Below are 25,853 nucleotides of genomic sequence, written 5' to 3' on the forward strand. Positions count from 1 at the left end.
ACTCCTCCCCTAAAAACTAAGCAGAGGAAAGAGATTAAAAAATGAACACAGCCCATTTTTAAAACAGTAGACATAACAATGTTGAAATACAACAAATAGTAACATTTCAGGAAAAAGCTTGAAGCCCCAAAAACTCAGACTAAAAGAGACAAAATATTTAAAATGTTATTAAAGTAAATACCATTTCTAAAAATAAATAAATAAGTACACAAAATAAAAAGAAGAGAATGTGAAAGTCTGTTTAACACGGACCACATGTCACTTTGCCCCCAAAGTACACTTGGTGTTTCTCTGCAACAATCACCTGAAATTCAGATTCTAAGAATGGATTATTCCGAAAGCCCTAAGGAAAAAAACTGGCCAAAAGCTAAGAAATCACTTTTTTTCTCTTCCCTTTGATCCAAGGATTTATTCTATTGGAAATGAAACCAAGGTGGTCGGCTAGTCATTTGACAATGCCACGGGGAAAAAATGGAGGCTTTACACATTGCCAGGATTGGAAAGAAATTAATCGGTCCACAGGTTTGCCCCACTTTTCCTTTGTTTCTTCAGAGGAGAGGGGAAAGAAGGAGACCATCATTCAGCAGGCAAAAATAAAGAGCATTGATAAAGCATATATAAATGAAGAAAAATCCATAGGACCATGTGAGAGAAGGAAGGAAGAAAGGGAGGGAAGGAGAAAGGAAATTAAAAAGAGAGAGAAAGAAAGAGCAAAAGTGAAAAAAATATTTGGGCCCTGCTTATTTATGGTTATCTTCTGCATCAAAGTTTCTGTTTTAGGAAAAATTGAACTTAATCTTTAAACTAAAAATATTTGCAAACTACCCATTTGACAAGGGATTAATAATCAGAATATGCAAGAAGCTCCAACAAATCAATAGGAAAAAATCAAATTAATCTGATTTTAAAATGGGCAAAAGATGTAAATAGACATTTCTCCAAAACAGAGATATACACATGGCCAACATATGAAAACATGTTCAACATCACTAATCATCAGAGAAATGCAAATGAAAACCACAATGAGACATCATCTCACCCCAGTTAAAAGGAATTTCATCCAAAATTTCGGCAATAGCATGCTGCTGAGGATGTAGAGAAAGGGGACTCCTCGGACGCTGTTGGTGAGAATGTAAGTTATTACAGGCACTATGAGAAACAATATGGATGTTCCTTAAAAACTAAAAATAGGACCACTGTGTGATCCAGCAATCCCACCAGTGGGTATGAAGCCGAAGGAAAGGATGTTCATATACTGTCTGTTGAAGAGCTGTCTGCACTCTGTGTTTATGGCAGCACCATTCACAAGGGCCGACGTGTGGAGTCAATTTTAGTGTCCATCAGCAGATTAATGGATCAGAAAATATGTAAGACACGGAATACTATTCAGCTATAATAAAGAATGAAATCCCATCATTTACAACAACATGGATGAAGCTGCAGGACATTACCTTAAGTGAAATAAGCAAGGCACAGAAAGACAGATTTTGTATGTTCTCACTCATACGTGGGAGCTAAAACTTTTAAAAATCGTACAGAGCTAGCGAGTGAAATGATGGTTACCAGAGGCTGGGAAGGGTAACAGGGAGAGTAAGTATGGTTAATGAAGACAAAAATATATTTAGATAGAGTGAATAAGACCTGGTATTTGGCAGCACAACAGAGTGACCATAGTTAACAGTAATCATCACATATTTTAAAATAACTAAAAAAGTGAAATTGAAATGCTCCTAACACAAGGAAGTGATAAGTGCTTAAGGTGACAGTATCCTAGTTACCTTGGTTTGATCATTAAACATCGTATGCCTAGATCAGACCCCATACATATGTGCTACTATTATGCATCCATAATCATTAAAAATAAGAGATGTTTTAAACTAAATTAACAGTAATTAATATTTAGCTTAAAATAATTTGAAATACCATATTTATTTTTAAAAGTATCTTTAAATATGAACTCATCATGATGAAAGTATATAATATTTAAACAAAAATACACATTCATTTACATATATTAATGATATATTTTATCAACATGTAATAGAAAATAAAAAATAAGAACACACAACTATGTCTCAAAGTAGAGTTATTTCTATAGCTCTTTAAAATTGTATCATCCAACTACAGTTAAATACAAACCATCTTCTAATGTTTCAAGATTTTTTTCTTTATTATTTCTAATAGATAGGCAATGTACCTAAAACATGTGAAATACTTTCAGACCGAGGTCAGAGCAGCCCTGGGTTTTTGCAGTCTTCTAAATAAGGAACACAGTGTCCTAAGATAACAGAAGGCAGTCCAGATATTTGGGATTAAACAAGTCAGTGTGTTCCCTTGAAGAGAATGGGAAGCAATAGAGTCATTATTACGTATTCCAAGTCTCTAATAGTGTTTTAAAAATGTAACATTATAAAATGCAACATTTTAAAAACAAAGACTCTTCCAAAAGACTCTAGCTCAAGAATACCGACAACTTTCTGCATTACTTTGCCATGCTAGCTGTCAAATATTTACTAAAAGCCAAACAGTAGATAGTGAAGAGACATTAGGAAGCAAGAAAAGCTTGCTCCATCAAGAGAGACATTCAACACATTTTTTTTATTAAATCGTAGCTGTGTACATTAATGCAATCATGGGGTGCAATGTGCTGATTTTATATACAATTTGAAATATTTTCATCAAACTAATTAACATAACGTTCACGGCATTTTCTTAGTTATTATGTTAAGACGTTTATATTCTACATTTAGTAAACTTCACGTGTACACTTGTAAGATGCACAGTAGGTGTGGTCCCACCAATCACCCTCCCCCCTCCCCTCCCTTCCCTACCCCCTTTCCCCATATCCTTGGGCTATAATTGAATATGAACAGTGCGTGTTTAATTAGCTATAAGATAACTCAAAACAGATATTGTCACCAGTATCAGAATTACGAGAACCAACTGACACGAGCGGTCCATTCCACACACCTGTGCTTCCTTTCAACTTTACTCCCCACAGCCGCTTCCTGACTCCAATCACACTTTTTTTCTCAGCTTCTTGAGAGAACCACACTCCTTCCCAACCCAGGGCCTTTGCACAGGCTGCTACTCTTCCTTTGAACACTATTTCCCCACCTTCTATGTCTCCTTCCTGAGATCTCAGATACACCATTCTTCCTCCGCCCTGCTCCCAGCAGTTTTTGGCCGGGGCCGGGTTTGAACCCACCACTGCCAGTGAAGGGGGCCAGAGCCCTACTCCTTTGAGCCACAGGCGCCGCCCAGATATACCATTCTTTGTGGGGGAAGCTTTCAGTGACCCTCCCAGTTGCGGGCCAGGCCCTTTGCGGCCCGTATGTGTGTGCGTGCAACAATATAATCACTACCCACTGCTCCCCAACACTCCAAATACCACATGCCATCGGGACTACCACAAGGTTTGCTTCTCCTGTATCCCCAGCTGTTAGCACAGTGTGGGCCCACAGCCCACGGCCAAGACTATTCTTTGACTGATAAATGAAATTACCATGTGCATTCCTGTATGAGACAATAGTAGAGTTTCCCAAATAATAGTGTTGAAACCCCAGGGAGTCTGAAAACCACAGAAGAGAAAAGACACACAGGAACCAAAGAGAAAACACAGGCGAGCTTTCAAAAAATCTGTGAAGTGAACAAGGGTGGATTAGGTGCTTCTCTCCCCTATTTCATGTCTTAGATTCTGTGAGAATTAGAAAAGAAGGTAAGAAAATATCTGAGTGGGAAAAATATTATGAGTAAAGATACCGAGGAAGGAAGGAGTGAAATACTGAGGAAACAGTACACAGATCACTTTGCCGAGATCAGGAGGACAAGTGGGGACAGGTGAGGAAGCCCAGGACTGCTAGGTACAGGTTTCCATTAGTGCAAACTAGCAAGGAGGTCACCGAAACAGGGGATATTTTTTAAGCTACACAAATGACAGGGTGCTTTTTCAAAAAAGTTGTAAATAGGCAAATCTTAAAATTAAGAATTTTTTTTTTAGATGGCATGAGCCCAATTTTTTTTTATTATTTTGTATTAAATCATAACTTTGTACATTGATGCATTTATGGGGTTCAGGGTACTGCTTCAATATACAATGTGAAATGCTTACATTGAACACATTCATCACAATTATACTCATTTCTTAATAGTTTTGAAATGTACCATTGCATCATGCATATTAGGTGAGGTCCCCCCAAATACCCTCCCTTCTCTCATATCCCCCCTCCCTGCCCCTCTCTCTCCTCTTCCCTTCTACTTTCTGGACTATAGTTATGTTTTGCTATTCGTATGAGTATGTAAGTGGTTATATATTGATTTCACAGTATTATTGAGTACATCGGATACTTTTTTTTCCATTCTTGAGATATTTTACTAGGAAGAATATGAAAGTGGCAGTTTTAACATATTAAAAATCAGTGAGAGAGTAAGGATAAATAGCCACATACTGACTTAATTATTTAGGAAAAGGTCAAGCTACCAGTAACAAAAAAAATCTGCCCTACAATGGGTTAACCAGATGGAGGTTTATTTTTTTTCACACATTTACAACCAGGACTGGCAGCTCAGGATTCGGTGAGGCAGTTCTGCTGAGTCCCCACTGACCTGTGTTCTTTCTCTTCTTCCAGGATGATCTTTGAAGTCACCCTTCTCCTTAAGGTCACAAAATGCATCATCCCCAGAGCTCATTGCTGTAAAAACTCCACCCTGGGATAGATGTATATGTGATTGCATTCCTACAGGAAAAGTATAGGGCATAATGCCTGGGTAAAGAGATGAACTAATCCAGGATTAGAGGACCTGTGCTAGTGGGGATCCACAGAGAGCTTCCAGCAGTTCTGGGGGTGCTTTCAAACGGAAAGGGTGAAGTTTTATGATACACTAGCTTCCCATCCAGCTTGAGGCTAAGGGGCCTAGTGTGGTCTCACGACTGGAAATGCCCTAAACTTAGCCTGAAAAGAGAGTTAGCATTGTCACACCAGGAAGCTTAGGGCAGTGACACTGCAGAGACAGGCATGTAGACTTCCGCCTGCAGGCCAGGGACGCTCAGCTTGGAAGGTCTCCTTAAAGCCCCTCCACTCACTGCTATCCTCCAACTCTGTTCTTTACCTTTTCTGCTGTTCTTGTGTTAAGTCGAGAGCCCTGGGACTGATTCTTCCTTGCTCTTCCTTTCTCCCTGGGCGGTAGAAAGAAAAACCCTAACCAGGGTCAGGGTTCCACTTTACAATGGGAGAAAATAGAAGCCCTTTCAGTTTGCTCTAGTATGAGCTGAAAAGGGGCAAAAGAAACAGCTCCAATTTCATTATACAAGAAGGCAAGCAATAAAAACTAAGTTAAAAAAGATCCCAAGCTTACTCACTTGTGAGTGCGCTCTCTCCCTCTCTCTCTCTCTCTCTCTCTCTCTCACACACACACACACAAATAGATACACACACGAGTTATTTTAAGAACTAAATCCAATATGAATAATAAAGAAAGGGTCAAATCACAAATTCCACACTAATGTTTCCAATGACTTCATCACAGCCGTGTTCTCTGAAGCTTCAGTGTTTTTAAAACTCAGGCAATTCCTGCTAAGAGGCCAGCGCTGACTAATGCATCTTTGAAATGAAAAAAATCTTCACAAGTGCTAATGCTTATTCACATTTAAGGCAGAAAACCACTGGCCATCCTTATGTTGGACACGGTGTTACTCCAGTTGTCTCATTTCAGTCTTTAAGCAGAATTGATTCTCAGAATAGCCATAAGAGATGTCTCAGTGCAAAAGTTAAAAACTGGTTCACACAGCGAGAAAAAAACAAGTTAGGGAGGGGTAGAAAGAAAAGTATCTAAGACAGATAAGGGGAGAACACGAGGAGAAGAAAGACACATCTATTAGAGCCCAAGACACGTCAATCTTTATCACAACTATGGAGCCATATGGAATCAATCGAAGTACTTTCAGAAACTACTTTATTTCATTGATTTTTAAAAGCATACTTTTTCATATTTAACTCTCTCAGAAATCTGTATGTAACTTACCACCAATAGTATATTATAACTTAATTGGAAGTGTATAAATGAAGTATATAAATTAATAAGGCTTCTTATAATTTAAAGTGCCACACAATTGATGAAATATGCTACGTTCAATCTTTCTGAGCCACTGGGGGTAATATTTTACAAACTTTTAAGAGCATATAAAATATAAAACATGATTTTCTGGATCCTAAAATTCCCAAGCAGTTGACAGTATTCGGGAAAACTGTTTTATTCCCATTTTGTAATTTTACTTTTCCTTCATTTTTCTAATATTTATTTAATATCATCAGGATAAAGCATGTATAATACACAGTCCTATGAAAGAAATAGAATCAATAGTGTTAGAATCACAAAATACTAAAGGTTATAAGGGCTCTTAAGGAACATCCACTGAAATCCTCCCATTTTACAAGTGAGGAAGCTGAGGCTGGAATCTGCCTTATGTGGGGACCTCCAGCTGGTCACTGGCCAAGCCAGCCAGGAACCACCTCTGTGTTCCCTACCTGATGCTTTAAGCTGCTGCTTCTCCGTGACATTTGGATAAAAGTATTAGATAACTAAACACTAGAATATAAATAAACGTGTACATTCCAAAACACCTAGCTCTGTCAATGTCAAAAGAGGCTATTTTTTCCTTGTTTTCAATTTTCTTGCATCTTGCCAGAAAAACTGCAAATACTAAAACAGCCAGCAGAGGGAGGCTTTATTTCTCAGTTGGTGTAAAATGAGAAAGAAAATAACCATATTTGAAAATTACAACCTTAATATTGTTAACCCTATGGAGTTGATGCTTGATAAAAGCTTGCAACAAATTTTAAATTTATTTTTAATAGTTCTTAACTACGTGAACTTTTAAGGTAAACGATTTCTATATCTTAAATCAGTAAGAATTTCATTTTGTTGTATAAATATATGTATGGGACTCAAGCTTGAAGTTCTCTCTGGGATCTAAAACAGTGATGTCACACTATTTCTTCATATCTTCATAGAACTACCCAGACTAATTTTATTTATGAAACTGTTAAATAATATTCCTAATATTTTCCCAAACGTAACTGTGAATGTATATGCTCAAATATGCATGTCTGATTAGGAGGCTTAATCACTTTCTGACAGTGCCAAAACAAATTCTGAATTCCTATTTAGAACTGTCTTAGGAGCAAGAATTTTTAATATCCTACAGGGGTGGAAAATCTTTATCCTTTCTGAGGTTTAGTATTTGAAATTACCAAAAGTCTTTCTTCTTTTTACTGCCAAAAAGAGATTCTTATTTTCACCACTGGGCTTAGGGTGCTGGGGCATGGCCAAGAGAGCCAGCCCTACAGACTGCCCCCAGAGAGAGTCTGAGACTGTTCCTTAGCCCAGCTATTTTTAATCATCCTTTCCTGCCAAACGTGGACCAGACATCATAGTGTACAAAATAATATGAGGTCCAATGCCTGTTCTCATGGAGGATGGAGGACTCCTGGGTCTACTCTGTTCTTAGACCCTAGCCCATCAGCTCACCATCAGCTATGAGTTTTAGATTCTTTAAAGTATAAAGTGGGTAACATGCTGGCAAACTGACAGCACTCAATGTTAGGAATTATTATTATAAATTTTTGAAAGCAACATAAGGCATTTGTAAATAAGTCCCAAGAGACCCCGTACAGTCCTTTGGAGCTCTGAGAAACTGTGTGTTCAAGGCAAAACTGAGGGCACAGCAAGGAAAAATAACTAAACAGGCTGAAGTAAGATTTACAGAAAAAGTAAGATTTGTGTCCCAGGAGCAGACAGTAACAGGTGAGAGGACAAAGCGCTGAAGCTCCCCTGGGGAGAAGGGCTCTGTACCAGGCATGTGTGCCCCGGCGATTCCTAGAGGCAGCCTCCTGCGCTGGGTGCAACAGAGGCAAAGAGGCCGTACCTCGGTCCTGCCTCTGTCTTTTCTGTGTGGTGAAGGGGGAAAGACTCTTACCTTCCCCAAGACTATTTTCCTCATTCAAAAGTGGGTTTGGCCACCCCCCTTATAAAAAAAAGGAAATGGGATGTAAAATCAGTCCTGAACACATTGCTTTTATTTGTCCTGGCCCACAGGGAGGGCAGTGAGTAGACCAAATTGCCCACAGCACCAAGTTGGAGCTGAATAAAGGGAATAAAAAGGCCTGAAGGGATGGATTTTCACCCCAAAAGATAAAATGTGGCAAAAAAGATAAAATGTGGCAAAAATGAAGGAAAAACAACAAAGAAACAAATGGTCAGAGGGAAATGTCAGTATCGGTCAGTATCTTAAGAGCCCAATCTTGTTTTTACAAGAATTGTATTTATCCAACTAATTCCTACCAACTCTGCACCTTCTCTGTGCTGGTCACTTGGGTCCAGTGATAATCAGAAGTCCCAAGCCCCTGTTACCATTCTAGTAACAACTCTTACCTACTGAAATAAAGTCTTAACACTAGGTCGAGTTTTACCCCTTTCAAATATACAACCCAAAGTCCCTGCCTAACACTCCCTATGACATTGAAAGAAGGAATAATTAACCACCCATCTTGTTCTTAAATCTATCTTCCCAGATTTTCTTTTTCTTTTTTTCTTTCTTTTTGTCATCCTCAATAGAGTGCAATGGCATCATAGCTCACAGCAAACTCAAACTCTTGGGTTCAAGAGATTCTCTTGCCTCAGCCTCCCAAGTAGCTGGGACTACAGGCACCCACCACAACACCCGGCTATTCTTAGAAATGTGGTCTCACTCTGGCTCAGGCTGGTCTCGAACCTGTCAGCTCAAGCAATCCACCCACCTTGGCCTCCCAGAGTGGTAGGATTATAGGCATGAACCATCATGCCTGGCCTCTAGATTTTCTTTAAAAATCATCAGCATATAATAGTTGAATCAATTTTTAAAATTTAAATTAGAGTCCTTCTAAAGTTACAGAAAAGGACCAGGTACAGTGGGTGACATATGTAATCTTAGCACTTGGGGAGGTTGCAGCAGGAGGATTACTTGAGGCCAGAAGTTTGAGATCAGCCTAAGCAACACAGACATCATCTCTATGAAAAAAAAATCGCTGGGCACAGTGGTATGTGCCTATAATCCCAGCCACTCAGGGGGGCTGAGCCAGGAGGTTCACTGGAGCCAGGAGTTTTAGATCACAGTGAGCTATAATTGTGCCACTGCACTCTAGCCCCAGGGACAGAAAAAGACCCTGTCTTCAAATAAATAAAAGAAAATAAAGTTACAGAAAGGGAGGAGTAGGAACAAGCATTTACAAGATATACCATCTTTCTCCTCCTGGCTGCACTTTTTGTTTGACTCATTTGCTATAAGGAAATTTGGGGATAACTACTTTAGTAGAACAGGCTGCAGAAAATTCAAATTCTTAGTAATAGGGAAATTTTAAACTCTATGAAATAGTAAACACGTCATTTCACAAGTAGAAACCAGTGATAGAGGAAAAGGTAGAGAAAAAGAGGAATTCGTATTTATTGAGCTTCTACTGTCAAATACTTTTAAATATTTGTTCTGTTAAATCTTCATAACTATATGTGAGAAAGCATCATAATTACCAAGACAGAGAAACTGATTCTCAGAAAAGTTTAAAAAAATGCACCCAAAGTCACACCACCGGTTAATGATAGAGCCGAGCTCAAACTCAGGGCTTCCTGGCACTAAAACACACAAATAATCTCTACTATATCACACTTCCTAAAAACACACTTCTTAGGAAAAGAGCATTTGGGGAAAACGCAGAAACTATTCACCTGTGTGACACACCTTCCAAACTCAGGCCACCATCTGTGGACTTGCAATACTCTCCCTTACAGAGGAAATCTGCTCTCTCCCCACATACCACTATTCCCTTACAAGTAACAGAATAACTTTGCCCAAAAGGCATAACCATATTTCATATCTGCATCAGAATAATAAAAATCCATGAGACAAATATTTTTGAGTGCCTAATGTGTTTCAGGGACTTGTGGAGATGGCTACTCCACTAATAGCCGCCTTTCCCCTCTTCGTTCCTGATGAATCCTGACTCTGGTGAGAAGGGAAGTGTGCTGAGCTCGAGGCCTGCATTTCCTGACGTTCCCTTGTTGGTGGCGTGTGGCAATCCTAGCCGGTAAGGTGCAGCCACAGCTCCTAGTTATTCCAGAAAGGCATGTTAACATGAGATAAAACTAGCCAGCCTTCCCTTGGCCCTTCCCATTCTCTATGCCAAGATGAGAGATTCGAACTTATCTTTCCATAAAAGGACAAAGGATCCAGACTAGAGAAGATAGGATAAAAAGCAAGAAGGAGTTTGGTTGTCCAAGGACATTGTAGAGCTGCTACGTTAGCTTTGGACTGACCCTCCTTGTAAACTGAAAGAAAAATAAATCTCTTCCCTCTTTAAACCACTGTCCTTGCAGTTTTCTACTTACATGAAATTAAACTCTACCCATAACAGATAATGACAACCCACTGCATCAAAAGAGCTGTTCCCTTAAAACATTCACATCAAGTTGTAAGACCCAAAATAAAGAGACAAATTTTGAAAACCAAATGGTGTAAGATATATGAAAATGAAAAAGCTACACAGAGAAGACTAAAAGCAACATTTGAAAGCCAAGAAGCATATTAGACATGAATAGCTAATAAGACTAAAACACCATTACAGAGGGTAATTATAAAATTGACGTCATAGGGCTGTAGTTGATGAAATGATAAATGCCTTTACAGAGGCACGTCCATGGATGCTGAATCAAGACACGGCGAAGATGAATGTGAAGAGAAGGAGTCCTTGAAGGCTTTAAGAGGAAACACAGACTGAGCTGAAACTTAGACAACAGATACCACTCTGAAAAGCAAAGAGGAGCCTGGAGTTGTCTTCAGGTCACAGAACCCAAAGACACAAACCTTAGGTGCTGTGTGAGGCAGAGGAGGAAGAATGCGAGGGAGCAGAGGCTTCCGAGGAAGCTGGGCAGGCTGAGAGGCAGCAGGCCCTAACGCACAGTGAATGCTGAGCAAGTAGGGACTCATTTTGTACATGTTTAAAGTTTCTGGAGAAAATAGCACTATGTTGATAGGAGAGCAGGTTAATTTCAAGAATACATAAAGACTATGTATTTCCTCCACAAAATCATTTTTAGAAAATCAGAGTAATGACTCTAATTGCATTAGAGAGGAGAGGGTCATAACATAAATATTCTCTTACACAGACGGAGAATGACATTGTCTCATAAATGGCATTACTCTATATCACATTTTTTTTTTTTTTTTAAGACAGAGTCTTGCTCTGTTTTGCCTAGGCTAGAATGGCATGGCATCGGTCTACCTCACAACAAGGTCAAACTCCTGGGCTCAAGAAATTCTCCTATCTCAGCCTCTCAAATAGCCTGGACTACAGGTGCTCACTATAATGCTTGGCTAATTTTTCCATTTTTAGTGGAGACGGGGTCTTGCTCTTGTTTAGGCTGGTCTTGAACTCCTGAGATCAAGAGATCCTCCCACCTCTGCCTTCCGCAGTGCTGGGATTATAGGTGTGAGCCACTGTGCCTGGCAGGCATTACTCCATATTATACTCATGAATTTACAATTTTCAAAAGGATTTGAATCTTGAGAAAAATGTTTTGTAAAATGTACCCCTTTTCTCTCAGATTTCACAAGGCACTTCAGGATCTCGTATGCCTATGAACACCTCTTATAATTGTAGGATAGATAAAGAATGGAAAAAGGCTTGCAAACAAAATTTAAAAACAATGTTAATCTGAAAAAGAATTAGGATAAAAACATTTTTTGGCCTTTCTATAAAATGATGTGAATTTTATATATTGTACTTAATTTATACTTTACAATGATTAAATCTTTTGTTAACTCTCTGGGACCTTAAAATGTTTTCTTGATGTAGTGTGCCAGTTCCAAGTAAAAATTCTCTCTCACACACACAAATGCACATACACATACACAATGGCTGTTAAAATTGCTTTCTGAATAAAATGTTTCCTATACTAGAACATGTGGGAATTGGTAGAGGTGCAGAGGAAGATGAAAGGATTTGCCTAAGTTAATTCCACACTTAAAGTTGAATAGCAATTATACACACCAAAAGGTAATTTCATTACCATATTAATTTCAGAAGGTAACAAGTATCTAGGAGAACCAAACTGGAAGTCACAAGATCTAGATTCTATTTCTAGCTTTGCCATTGACCTTCTGAGTGACCTCACATAAGTCACTCAACACCCAAGAGACTAAGTCTTCTCATTTGAAAAAAAAAAAGAAAAAAGAAGTAAAACCAAGACCTAGTTATTAGCTGACAAAAATGCTGTAAGGTAAAAGATTCACTGAGAATGTCTGGTGACAATATGATCATTTCTGAAGGTTATGGGCAAACCTTCTTTCCTGAAACCCTGATACATTGAAACCAGGGAAATCAAATCTTAATAGAATTAGAAGAGGTCAAAAATGTTCTTTTCCATTTACCTGAAAGAGAATCTACCAAATACCTTTCTCAAAGATCAGAGGACACTTGCTCTGCTACAAAATAGGCCCGTACCACGTTAAGGACCATGTTTAAAATTCAAGTTCCTGATCATTACCAAGAAAATCTTATAGCTGTATGTATCAGAGATACTGGCTGATTAGAAAATTACTCCCTAGTGCTACTGAGGATTTTCAGAAATACTCTTGCCCTTTCAAATACTTAGGATTTCAGTTATATTGCAAAAGACACTCATTCGGGACGAGCAAACTTTATGCTGAACCCATAGAAAGCACCTGCCTTCTTAAGAAAATGAGAAGTTGTCCCCAGAATACTCTGAGAAATGCTCATACTGATGTATAAGATCACTTCAAGTTACGGTATATGCAGAAAATATGTTCATCCCAAAGGCAGAATAATTTCCTATCTTGAAAGAAAAAAAATTAGCCATGGTATGGCAAGAGCATGGTGGCTTTTCAGGCAGAATACACCCAATTATTAAAATAAAAAGACATTAAGGTTTTCAAAACAATCAAATAGGCAAATGGGTCTTTGGGGACTTAAAATGTTAGAGGAAAGAAACGGCATAAGTCCTTCAACAAATAATGATGTGCTAAATATTCTAGCCATTTGATATGTGTACTCACCAAAAAGAAATAGCATGGATTTGAGTTTAGGGTATTTTAACTTACTTATTTCTAAAAGAAACCTAACAAGAAGCTTATTATTAAAAAACCAAGAGAAATCGCAATGACGTGTCCACTGGCAGCTCAGCTCTGACCTCAGTAGATCACAGTTTTCTGGAGTAATCTTATTTTGCTACTTACCAGTCAGTTCCAGAAGTTATTGTCTAGCCAACTCTGACTCATAACCAATTTCCCCTAGATCAACTGCTCAAGGTCCTTGAAAATGATAGCACCCTTTCCTAATAGTTTATACTCTTATCTAAAAAAGTAGGAAATTTTTTACATATTTTACACTTACCATGAAAATGTAAAATATATTATTTAGTTCACAGTATTACAGACACAAATAAGATGAAAGAGATGATTTACTGAAAACTTCTCAGCTATTATCATATAAATGACGAAATAAAGACTCCGAGAGTTTTAGTGATTTGCCCAAGGTCACACAGCTAGTAAACAGTATGACCAGATGGTGCACTTTCCATCAGATCAACATGTCATTGGAAACAAACCGCTTAATGAAAGTTCCTTGGTCCATCTAAACTGCAATATTAACTGGACAAAGAACTCAAACACAAGAACAGATTTGATATGTAAATATACCTTTTCACAACCCCAGTGAGTCGGAGAGCCCATGTTGTTATTATTAATGCAATGCTAAATCCAATTCAAAATATTCAAGCTCAAAGCAAAATATTTTTAATTAAATTTGCTTAAGATGAGAGAAAAGCCTTAAGAAAAATAAAGAACACATTTTGGCGAAATTACCATAAAGCTATTCCAATGCAGAGTAAAATGTCACTAGTCAATAAAGGGTTGACTGGATAAGAAAATAAATTGAAACCTAAAAATTACAAACAATAACAGAAGAGACACCTCTTTTAAAAAAAATAAACACCTCAATCGTCAGATTTGTCATGTTTCAAGCACATTAAAACATGACCTTTGGTTTAATGGAATACCACTGATAGTTAACAGTTAACTACTAAAAGTTGACTACAGAAATAAACACCACAGTTCCTAGTGTCACCAAAACCATTTGGAAAGCGTATTGTCAAAAATGTGTTTTAGTCTTTCCTTCCCAACACTACACGTTTACGTCTTTAAAGGAATTCAATGCGATATTGCTATTTGGTGTATTTATAAGATAAATTTAGCATGCCTACACTAAGTGGTGTATAAATAAAATTATAAAATGTAATGCTGCAAGTAAATCATGAAAAACAATCTTTACAAAAACTGCTTTTTGTAAAAAATGAAATATTTTCATACACAAGAGTCACTGCATTAATAATTAACAGAAAGCACTTTCAGAGAGGAACTAAATGGAAAGTTTTTCTTAAGCAAATAGCCAAAAACGCAACAGAATTGGGTAGAAACTTTTTCTTAAGGGTAAGAAACCGGTGCCACATATTTAAAGAGTAAAACAATTACACAGTCCATTCAACAATGGATAGAAGAATATATTATGAATTATAGTGAAACAAAGAAACTGTTCCTTAGTAAACAAATACAAAAACATAATAGGTAACAGATTTCCTATTGAACTAAAGGCAAAAGGGCCTGGAGTAACAGTAGAAAGAGAAAAAAAAAAAAGGAGAAGAAAGAAAGAAAAGAAAAAGCTTTACTGCAGTCTCTAAATCACAATGATCTGAAATAGAGGCTGAATTCCTGGTACATGGAAGTTTTTTACTATAGCGATGTTCTAAGCGCAGCATTTTTTTTTCCTAGTTTAGTTCCAATAACATATCCTTCAATCACCTATAGCTTCAATGAATTATAGTCTTTCTCAAGGATATGTAAATAAACCTTCTAGCACATTAATAAACGCACAGTAACAGAAAATACAGCAGCAAGAAAAATTAAAGAAAAAAAGGTAAGAGGAACCACATACCCTCTTCTGCAGAACTATTGGCGTTATTGCAGGCAGAGTGACTCTCCTTGCACTCAGACTCATGCCTGCTCTTGGAATGATCCCCTCTGGCAGATCATGGACAAAACGAAAGAACTCTTTGATGGTTACTCCTTGGGAATCTCAGGGCTCAGTGCAATGAAACAACTAGGAAAGTAATAAATGTCACCCTGCTTCTGTGATTCCAATCTACCCAAAGCCAATTAAGGATGGCTGCGGGACAGGGCAAGGCAGCAACCAATCAAAGGCCGGAAAACCCTGCCTTTGTCCTTGGAAACACATTCTGATACTTTTGTTTATGATATTTAAAGAACCAGATTAACAGGCATCTAGTTCACTTAACTTTTTTTTCCAAAACAGTGCAATTCAATGCCATCTTTGTTGACTAGGCAGTTATGTTTTACTAAAACATTTCAACATATGGCAGATAAGAAACTGTTTATATTGACCGTTTTAAAAGTATATAAATATGTAAATGAACTGATTTACTTATGCTGTTCATAAAATTAGTGAATAGGTTGACTGCAACATGTTAATGAGGCATAAAAAATAATCTTGACATTGAAATTGGGACAAAGTATTAATTTATGTTATGTAATAAAATATTTTTAATATATATTGACATATTTCATCTCCTAAACAGACAAAATTTTTGGATTATGGACTTTCCAGTTATGCTTTTGGTCACACATTGTTAAATATTAACTATTAAATATTATGCTGACTTATTATACAAAATCATAATGTTAAATACAAAGGGGGCATTAAACCAGGACATATGAATCTCAAACACTTATGCTTTCAAAAACCACACATTTGTATAAGTTAGCCTATTTCATTCAATTTAAAGGATTTTAAAAATAGCCACTGCTGAAATCCATCTCAAAAAAAATTTTTTTTTTTTTTTTTGTAGAGACAGAGTCTCACTTTACTGCCTTCAGTAGAGTGCCATGATGTCACAGGACTCACAGCAACCTCTAGCTCTTGGGCTTCCGTGATTCTCCTGCCTCAGCCTCCCGGGCAGCTGGGACTACAAGGCGCCTGCCACAACGCCCGGCTATTTTTTCATTGCAGTTCAGCCGGGGCTGGGTTTGAACCTGCTACCCTCGGTATATGGGGCCGGCGGCCTACTCACTGAGCCACAGGTGCCACCCCCATCTCAAAATTTTAATAACCATTTTGCATTTCTTCTGACAATAACTAAAATTTGTTTCCAATATTTTGGGGGGGTTGGAGAAAGTTCACGCGGATCACAGTATTGAAGATATAGATCGCGCTACCAAGAAAGATTTTCAGTAAAGTCTAAAGAAAAGAAACACTCAAAAATGACAAGAAGTATGCCATGTTAAACCTCACCTGAGTCTCCATGATTGTAAAGCCCCTTCTGGACTGACACGGGACGAGCTTTACTGCACATCCTCAGGGCTTCCAACCATGACCCACTCAATGACACAGTGCCTTCAGTAGGAGAGGAATTTCTCATAATTTCTAAATTATGTCATGATTGCTATAGAAACAAGGCAAAATGGAAGATTCTCGGCAACCCACACACAAACTTTCCAGTTCATTATCTAGACTGCTACGAGGCAGGGTTCACTTTACTTCATTACATAGGAGTGTGTTTTCTATGCATGGTGAGCTCATATTCCTCAAAAGAAAAGAGGCACTGCAACCCCACGGTTTTCTACTTTGAATTTCCAACCAACCACCCCTCAGAATGGTAGCTGGGGAGGAAGAGTAATACACTTAATTTAAAATGTCACATACCGATCTAGCTTGGGGGCATTAATTATCCAGTTAGTTTTATCATGGTCTTTTACAAGAAAGTGACCACAAAAACTATTAATATAGGAGTTGGGGGTTACCATTTGCAAAGTAAAAGTTTCTAGTTTAACTAGGGGCCACTTTTTGGTAAGCCAAGAAAAATAAAGCCCATGATAACTACATAATTTCAAGAATATGATCCACAATATTTGGCTTTTTCTGTCTCCTTTTCTCAATTAATTTCTTAAAATTACAAAGCATTATCTCTGGCCTCAAAAATCTTACTGGGTTTCTTCCATAACAAAAGTGATCCATGTCACTAAATTATTAAGCAACATCCTCACTATTTGCCAAGCACTGCGTTAGGCAGCAGGAACACTCTGCTTGGATAAGATAAGGTCATTGTCTCACAGTAGAATAGAGATATTCATTTTTAAATTAAAAATCACACTCGGTAGTGGGCTGAAACTAACAGTGATTAAATGCCAAGTATCAAGGGTGCATCGAAGCTGAAGAAACTACATACTGGGGATGAGATCAGGGCAGGCTTCAAGGAGGAAATGACATTTGCTTTGAAAAGTGATGAGGGGAAAAGCTTGAAAACTGATGTGGCTGTAGAGTGAAGGTCTCAAAGTTGACTCCAATTCATTGGGAATCTAGAAATGCTGTTCTACATCACACTATAGAAACTGTTAAACACGTCAATGAATCCTTTAAGTCAAAACAGTGTCTGGGTCCTGTATATATTACAGTGCAATATACCAGCGATAGAAGGGCTTAAAGACAACAGACTATAGCAAAACATAATTTATTGTATATTTTAAAATAACCAAAACAGTGGAATTGGAATGCTACGAACATCCAGTAGTGATAAATATACAAAGAGATGGATACTCCAATTACCCTTATTGGATCATTACACATTATGTATTTGTATCACAGCACCACCTATACCCAGAAATATGTAAAACTATTATGTACCCATGATAATTTAAAATTTAAAAAAATTTGAAAAACACTTAATAGACAACAAACTGCTTACGTATAGTAAGTCATCTCTCTGGAACACTTGAAAACTGAAGTTCCTACATTTTCAGTGAAAACTCTGCAAAGTAAAATTTGGCATTATGTGACTGCTTCTTACCAAAAAGCCAACTGTCCTTGAAAAATAAAACTTACATATCCTTTTCCCAGTCAACAGACTGAGAGACTAATGAGATGGCATGCATAAGACAGGTGGAGTTTCATTTTTCAGTAATCCGTTGCAGGTGTTCCTACTGACTCTATCCTACTTCCAAGTTATTTTAGACACTGATTCAAATTTTAACTTTAGTCTATGCTTTTTTACCTTTATCAGTTATAAATGACTGTGCCCCTCACCAACCTCATCACCTGAGCCTTAATTGTTTCAGCTGCAAAATGGGAACAGAAACCAATGGTGGACACTTTCCAAATTGTGAGGATGAAGGAAATCAAGTTTGTGTAGAGCCAGGAAGAGCCCAAGGCAGGTCCCCAGAAAAACACTTCTTGAACTCTTACTGCAGAGAATTGGACTTCTAGCTCCAAAAATGTAATTTTGACATAAGAATGTCTTTTTTTTTTTTTGCAATTTTTGGCCAGGGCTGGGTTTGAACCTGCCACCTCTGGCATATGGGGCCAGTGCCCTACTCCTTTGAAAAGCCACAGGCACCGCCCAGAAGTTTTTTTTTTTTTTTAAATAAAACAGAGTCAACAATGAAATACTATGCATGTAGAACAGCACTATACAATATTTATAATTTTCCTCAATAATCTGGTAGAAAAAGTAAATTTCATCACTGAAAATATATGCATATCAACATTTTAATTAAGAATAATGACTGTAGTATTAGCATGATTATTAATAATATTTAGGTGAGCACCCAATATGTGCCAGGCCCTGGGCTAGTTTTCAGCGAATCCTCACAACTCTATGAGGTAGGCACTAAGTTATTCAATAGATGAGGCAATTAAGGCCAGAAGAGCAGACAGCTAAGAAATGGTTCTCAGATTTTAGCACATATTGCAAAAGAACTTCCCAAGTTCACAAAGTCCATCACCAATAAGCCATGGAGAACACTGCATCTGGCCTTCTCCAAGGCACTTGACTATTATAATCTACAAGATCTGTCCCACATTGTATTACATAATTTGATATAACATTAGCAAAAAAATGTTACCAGGGGCCTTGTTTCTAATGTACCTAAGCATTTGTTTACCTTATTAATTTAAATAATTATTACTGAGGGCCCTGTTATGTATAACGTGCTATGCTATTTGCTATGGGGAATTCAAAGTTTATCAGCTCCTGACTTCTGTTTAGCTTTATGCATAAAAAAGTGGGGGGAGTTTATAGGTAGAAAAATGCTTCCTCCCCAAGACCTCCACGTATTTTTTTATCTAATTGCCTGCATGACACAACTTACTATGTCCTTTTATCTTCCCCTGCACGTGCTCCTAGGCTACCTACCCTTTTGGGGTAACTCACTGACTATCAAGGTTTATCATCTTCCCCAAAGACTCAGAGCAAAATTCATTCCATAAGGAAGTCATCACTCCATTGAAATTATATTCTTGTTTCATATATTTTTAGGCCTTAAACTTTTCCCTCTCTCATGTCTTACCCTATCCTTACTAATGCATTGCTTTGATAACTTATAAAATCCTTTCATAGTTCCTAATTTTTCTGTCTAGCAAAAATACAATCCTTAAGGGTGGAAGCCAGACTCTTATTTCCTCTGCTTCTCCCCAAATACTCAGCAGAGCACTCTCTCTACACAGTAGGCATTATGTTTACTCACAATGTGGAAAGACTAGTCACTCCAGTTACGTGGTAGACCAGCCTTCTTTCTCATCTTAACAATCGTTAGCCTTATGATTTACTCTGAACAAAAGCACACAGTCTTCTTTACAGGAACATTTAGATGTTCTTTCACTACCTGATATAGTTATGTTAGGGGTCACTAGTGTGAACACTAAATCTAAGTGCAATCCTACAAAAACCAGTGTCAGAAAAATCTCAGATTGTTACAGAAATTAATATCTAGTCCAGGTATTTAGAGATAAACTCAGAACTGCTAGTTTTACCAGTTCATCTTATTTTACTAAGAACCCTGGCTTCCCCAAATATGTGGCATTGCGCAGGTCTTCACACTTGATGAGCTTCTTTGGACCCACCACTCTCCTACTTCCCCCTTTCACTCTTACAGATAGAGTTAGACCTTCCACCAAGAATGTCTAAGACTTCTTACTAACTTAAACTCTAAAAGAATATTTCTTCTTCTAAAGAAATTACTGAAGCCCTAGTGATAACAAATATCACCAATCTTCCATTCATTTAGGTGTTTTAAGACATGCCTATCTGCTCACTACCTGAAGCTGATTTCCACAGCATTATTTCTGCCTACTAAGGAACCACTGTCCAAGAGGAGGACAAACGGGTGCTTAAAAAAAAATACGACAATGCATTAAGTTCTGAAAACGACTACAAATAAAGTGCTGTAACTGTAAAAGAGAAAGAGCTTAACTCCATCATAAGATATCAGACAAACACCCTAGTAGACAAAGAGTTCAGGAATGAAAGTAATTCCAGGTTAAAAACAAACAAATAAATACATAACACAGAGGGAGGTTATTCTACATCATGCTGAGGAATTATAAGATCTGAATTTCATTTCCATGTGGAAGATGAACTATACTGTTTCTAGGAATGCTGAGTAGAAGCAAGAACCATTAGGAACATAGGAAGAGTCTAAGATAGATACAAAAATTACCAGTTTAGGAAGAAGACAAAATTTCAGAGATGTCGGGGAGATAGAAACAGGAAAACCAAGCAGCCAAATACATATAAAAGTCTTGAATTTTTTCTATGTCTGAGCTTGCAATGTAAGTTCTAACTCACATAGGTATAAACCAGAAAATAGAAAGGTCTTGGTGTGTGCCACACCTTTTGGGGGCAAGACACAATTGTAAGGGGGACTTTACCTAACAAACGCAATCAGTATAACCTGGTTTCTTGTACCCTCAATGAATCCCCAACAATAAAAAAGAAAATAGAAAGGTCTTATCTGTAATCTTCAAATTTCATATACTTTATGGCTGTTTGTAAAAAATAAAAAGTCTGAAATTTTAGGGAGATGAAATAAAAAGTGTACAAAACAAGGGCTTACCTTTCTTCATGCTCCAAAAAACTCACAATGACAAGAAGAAAAAGACAAAGGAAGAGAAGAAGAAATAATTTCCTTGCTAAAAAGACCTCTCTCTCTCTCTCTTTCTCCTCTCTCTTTTTTTTTTTTTTTTAACTGAGCTGGAATAACAAATTACTTTCAGTAGACCACTAAATTGAAAGAATTTCTAGAAGCTAAGAAGTCACGGAGATTAAGTTAATATAAATACATGAAATGGTAGCCACAACACAAGAGAAATGATGATGAGGGCAGGTCTAAAGAAACTGCAGCAAACTGCCTGGAAAGAGGAAAGCAGAGACGTGAAGATGCTAAGTTCTCCAACCCTCTCCTGTCCTGGGGATAACAGTCCTTGAACCACACTCTAAAAATAATCATAGTATGCCTTTAAAGACAAGATAAGAGGAATGCAAAGGCCAAGGCAACCCAGAGCCTCCAAGGGAAACCTTCTTTTTGCCCTCCCCTTGAAAAAGAACAAAATAAACAGTCTAATAGACCACAGAGGAAGACAAAACATCACCTTGCAGAACATGAGAGACTTAATTGCTAAATGCTTGCTTGGCGCTGGATTCTATAGTGAAGTCATGGTTAAAGTAAAAAGATAACAGAAATTAAAAAAGCATCCAAAGTGAGAAGAAAAATTGTTTTACATATAAGAAGCATTAGACATGGAGAGATCTGAAGCCAAGCAAAGGACATCTATAAGCACATGACTGGAGTCCTCACAGAAGAAAACCGAAACAACAAGAAAAAAGTCAATAAGATAAAGTGTAAGGAAATTTTTTGTCAAAAAAAAAAAAAAAAAGACTTGTCAAATAACTTGTCACATAACTCCCTACAGAGAAACAGTCGACAATGAGACACTCTCTAGTAAAGTTACTGGAACCCTTTGGACAGCAAGGCAAAAACGTTCTTGTAGCTTATGCGGGGCAGGGAGCGGGGATCGGCCTCTTGTTGAATTTCCCACAGCAACAGTTGACTACAGGATTGAGTGGAGACCACAGCCTTTTAACTGTTACTCCACAGGACAGAATAAGGATTTCAGTATGAAATCCTTGAAGAAAGAAAATACAAATGAGATTTTTAAATCCAGCCAAACTCCTTAATTATAAAGGCAACAGACAATGTTCAAAAATGTGAACATATACAAACATACAAAATCTTGATGGTTTTATGAGAAGATAAACTGCAGTCAACCAAGAGATGACTGGAAAAACCAGAATGAAAGAACTGGAATAAACACTACAACTACTTGCGGTACCAAATTCCAATCAAGTATATGATTATGTGGCTATACTAAAATATAACATAGGCAGGTCGTGCGTCCCTTAGCCGGGAAGGACGCGTTCAGGTTGGCATACCCATCAAGGACAGTGACTACCATGGCTTCCAGTGCTTTGGCCAAACCTCAGATGCATGGCCTCTTGGCCAGGCTCCTGCGGATTCACATTGTTGGAGCATTTGTTGTATCCCTGGGGGTTGCAGCTTTCTATAAGTATGCTGTGGCTGAACCAAGAAAGAAGGGATATGCAGATTTATACAGAAATTATGATTCTGTGAAATATTTTGAGGAGATGAGGAAGGCTGGTGTCTTTCAGAGCATAAAGTAATTTTGGAATATAAAGAATTTCTTTGGGCTGATTAACATAGACGTTTGTCACTGACCCGTGTTTCTGAGCTATGAATATGAGTGATAAATAAACTATTAATAAATAAAAAAATTAAAAAATAAAATAAAATATAACATAAAACATAACAAAATAGAAATGATAAAAATTTTTTTCAGAAAGACAGAAGTTGAAGAAGAGGAATGTGGTATGTAGAATATTATATATAAGATGACTGCCTTGGTGACTAAGATCAAAAGATTATTATTTAAAACTGATAAAGCCCGGGAGAATTTTAAGACGTTTATTTTATAATTCTTAGATTACCTGGGAGGTAAAAGGAAATGAAGAGGAAAAATATTTTCCTTATTGCATATAAGGAAGGAATAAGGTAGCTAATTTTTAAGGAAATAAGAAAATTAAGGATTTTCCTTCAGTTACAATGGTGCCAGAAATAGAAACTTTTCTAATTAAAAAGAAAAAGCAAATACAAAGCTAAGAAAGCATAATACCTTGTGAATTTTTTTTTTCAAAATATGTAATTGGGAAACATAAAACAATAGTAGTAACACCAAATTTTTGTTATCTCAGAAATGTTGCAGAGCTAAATTCACCTACTGAAGCGAAACCAACTTTCAGTTGAATCGTACAGCAGATTTCATTCTATTCTATAACCAAGTGTTTCACAAAGTTTAAAAACAGACAAAGCCATGCAGGTCATTTTTAATGTATCTGTTTCACTTTAATAGTTTTCTTATTCATTTACTATTGGTGGGGAAATTAAACTTTAAAAAGTTCTAATATTACTCAAGTTAAAGGACAAGTACTTGTAACAGTAGAGTGCCATGAGCTCTGACTGCTCAACTATTGCCAATGACTTCTTCAGAATTCTCACTGTATTTAATCTTTACTGATGAGCAATTATCTCTGGCAATAGCATTTTATTCATTCTCTTTAAAGCACATTGTATTTAGGAAGTCTGCATTGCTTTATCAGAAAATAGTAGAATTGTCTATGAGGTCATCTCCTGTAACTTCCTACCAGGAATACTTTATAAACTGTTCCAGTCAAATGATCACTTACCATGCCTTGAAAAGTGCCAATGACAGAAATAATCACCCTGCATTGGATATCCTTATGTCCCTGAACTGACTAGGGCTCCTGGAACACAGCAAGTTCTTCTATCACCCAAATGAAGGAGTGCTCTAGCTGTTAGGGTGGTACTTTCTCCTATGAATCTCCTATCTGCCTTTCCCTCAAAAAGTGAAACAAATTCTATTTTAAAGAAGGAATAGGAAATACATTACATTTCCACTACTAGACATACAAACCACCTATATTTTATACATTTTCTACCTTCCTTCTTCCCAATTACATGAGGCAATATACCCTTATTTCCCTATTCCTCCAACTGTATTTGATCTTTGTAGCAGGTTGAATCTTCCCCACCCCACACCACCCATCCCACCCCATGTCCATGTCCTAATCCCCAGAAACTGCAATATTTTATCTTACATGATAAAAGGGATTTTGCAGATGTGATTAAGTTAATGGTACTGATAAGGAAAGACAGTCCTTATCCAGGTTGTCCTAATTGTCCAAAGAGTGAGAGAAGGCAACATGCCAATGGATACAGAAAGAGAAAGAGGAAGAACTTAAGAAGGGAAAAGCAATTCTGGACCCAGGGCCAAGGAATGCAGGCAGGAACCAAGGATGCTGGAAAAGAAAAAAAATGTATCTTTTCCCATCTAAAGCTATCAAAATGAACAAAGCCCTGCTGGCACTTTGATTTTAGCCCAGTGAACTGATATCAAGTGTCTGTAAGACAAATGTGTTTTTCTATGCTGCTAAATTTGCAGTAATTTGTTACAGCAGCAATGGGAAACTAATACGTCCTCCTTTTTGGCTTCTTAAAAGCCCTATTTCCTGATCTCCTCTCTCCCCTAGATATTTTACCTTTTCTCAGCCAGATTCCTCACTGGCTTTTAAAAAAATACAGGACCAGGCACAGAGACTCCCACCTGTAGTCCTAAAACTTGGGAGACCAAGGCAGGTGGGTTGCCTGAACTCACAGGTTCAAGACCAGCCTGAGCCAGAGGGAGACCTCATCCCTAAAAAATAGCTAGATATTGTGGTGGGCGCCCATAGTCCCAGCTCCTTGGGAGGCTGAGGCAAGAGAACTGCTTGAGCCCAAGAGTTTGAGGTTGCTGTGAGGTGTGACACTCTTCCCAGGGCAACAAAGTGAGACTCTGTCTCAAAAAATTAATTAATTAATTAAAACAAAAGACACTAAAATTTCCCCCCAGCTAAAACATCTCTCTTTTATAAACTAACTCTTAAGTCGAAGCCCTCTTCTTTAAACTCAACCCTTTGACCAATGATCTCCTTGAAGCTGAAATGAGCATTTTTCAAACTCTTCATTGTTTGCCCTTTGGCAGCCTGCTGATGTGCTTGGCTAGCCTTTCTGCTGGCTCTTTTGTGTCCAGCTTACTCAGACCCAAGACTTGAATCACCACCTGACAGGTAGGGCCTTTGACCCCTCTCTGTGTGCTGACCTCTGCATTTGCTATAAAACACAGTCTACAGTATCCAAAGAAGCTTTCAGATACGAGCCGGTGCTACCTTGAGGAAGACCGAATTATGCCCAATAAACTTCATGCTAAAAACAGCCTCGACATTACTTCAGGAGCCAGAAGTCTATATTTAGATTCAAGCGCCTTGATCAAAACGATAACCTCAGAGAAGCGAGGCGTCTGAAGGAGAAAGAGTAATTACCACACTGGATACTGGCCTCCTGTGGATTGTAATTTCCACTTTATAATAATGCAATTGATGATCAAAGATGTTAGAGGTTAACTTGCTCAAAACCACAGGCTGACATAATGCTTGGCAAAATTGGGGCCCAGAAGGGGAAAACAGAAGAGAGACAATAACAAAACACATAATGTTCTCACAGCTGAGTAAAAGACTGTAGGCATGAGACTAAATGAGCCTACCAAACACAGAGCAGGAAAGTTATATTTTAAAGGCAATTTTTAACATATTTTAGTGAAATACCATATTCCCAGCAATAAAAGAAAAACTGCAAAGCTTCCAGAAAAGAGACGAAAGACCACCACACAAATCAAAACAAAAAGTTTACTTAGCAAAGGAACAGGAATCAGATTGACAATAAGCTATTTTATCTCCAAATCTTGATGCCAGATGAAAACACACTAACGTCTTCA

General features: G+C 37.7%; 1 protein-coding gene across 2 annotated transcripts in view; it reads right to left on the bottom strand.

Moving 5' to 3' along the window:
* Positions 1–25,853, bottom strand: part of GRB14 (growth factor receptor bound protein 14) — a 117,630-nt gene that overhangs the window by 55,074 nt on the left and 36,703 nt on the right. Inside the window, exon 1 of one of the 2 annotated variants that reach the window (XM_053597821.1) lies at positions 15,036–15,253. The exons of the other annotated variant lie outside the window; for it this stretch is intronic. Within the exon in view, the coding sequence (XP_053453796.1) occupies positions 15,036–15,098 (63 nt within the window). The 5' untranslated portion in view covers positions 15,099–15,253. Of the gene's footprint in view, positions 1–15,035; positions 15,254–25,853 lie in introns of those variants that run through there. 2 annotated transcript variants of the gene reach the window in all.

The sequence above is a fragment of the Nycticebus coucang genome, chromosome 7 (genome assembly GCF_027406575.1).
Source record: "Nycticebus coucang isolate mNycCou1 chromosome 7, mNycCou1.pri, whole genome shotgun sequence".
In the NCBI taxonomy this organism is placed as follows: domain Eukaryota; kingdom Metazoa; phylum Chordata; class Mammalia; order Primates; family Lorisidae; genus Nycticebus; species Nycticebus coucang.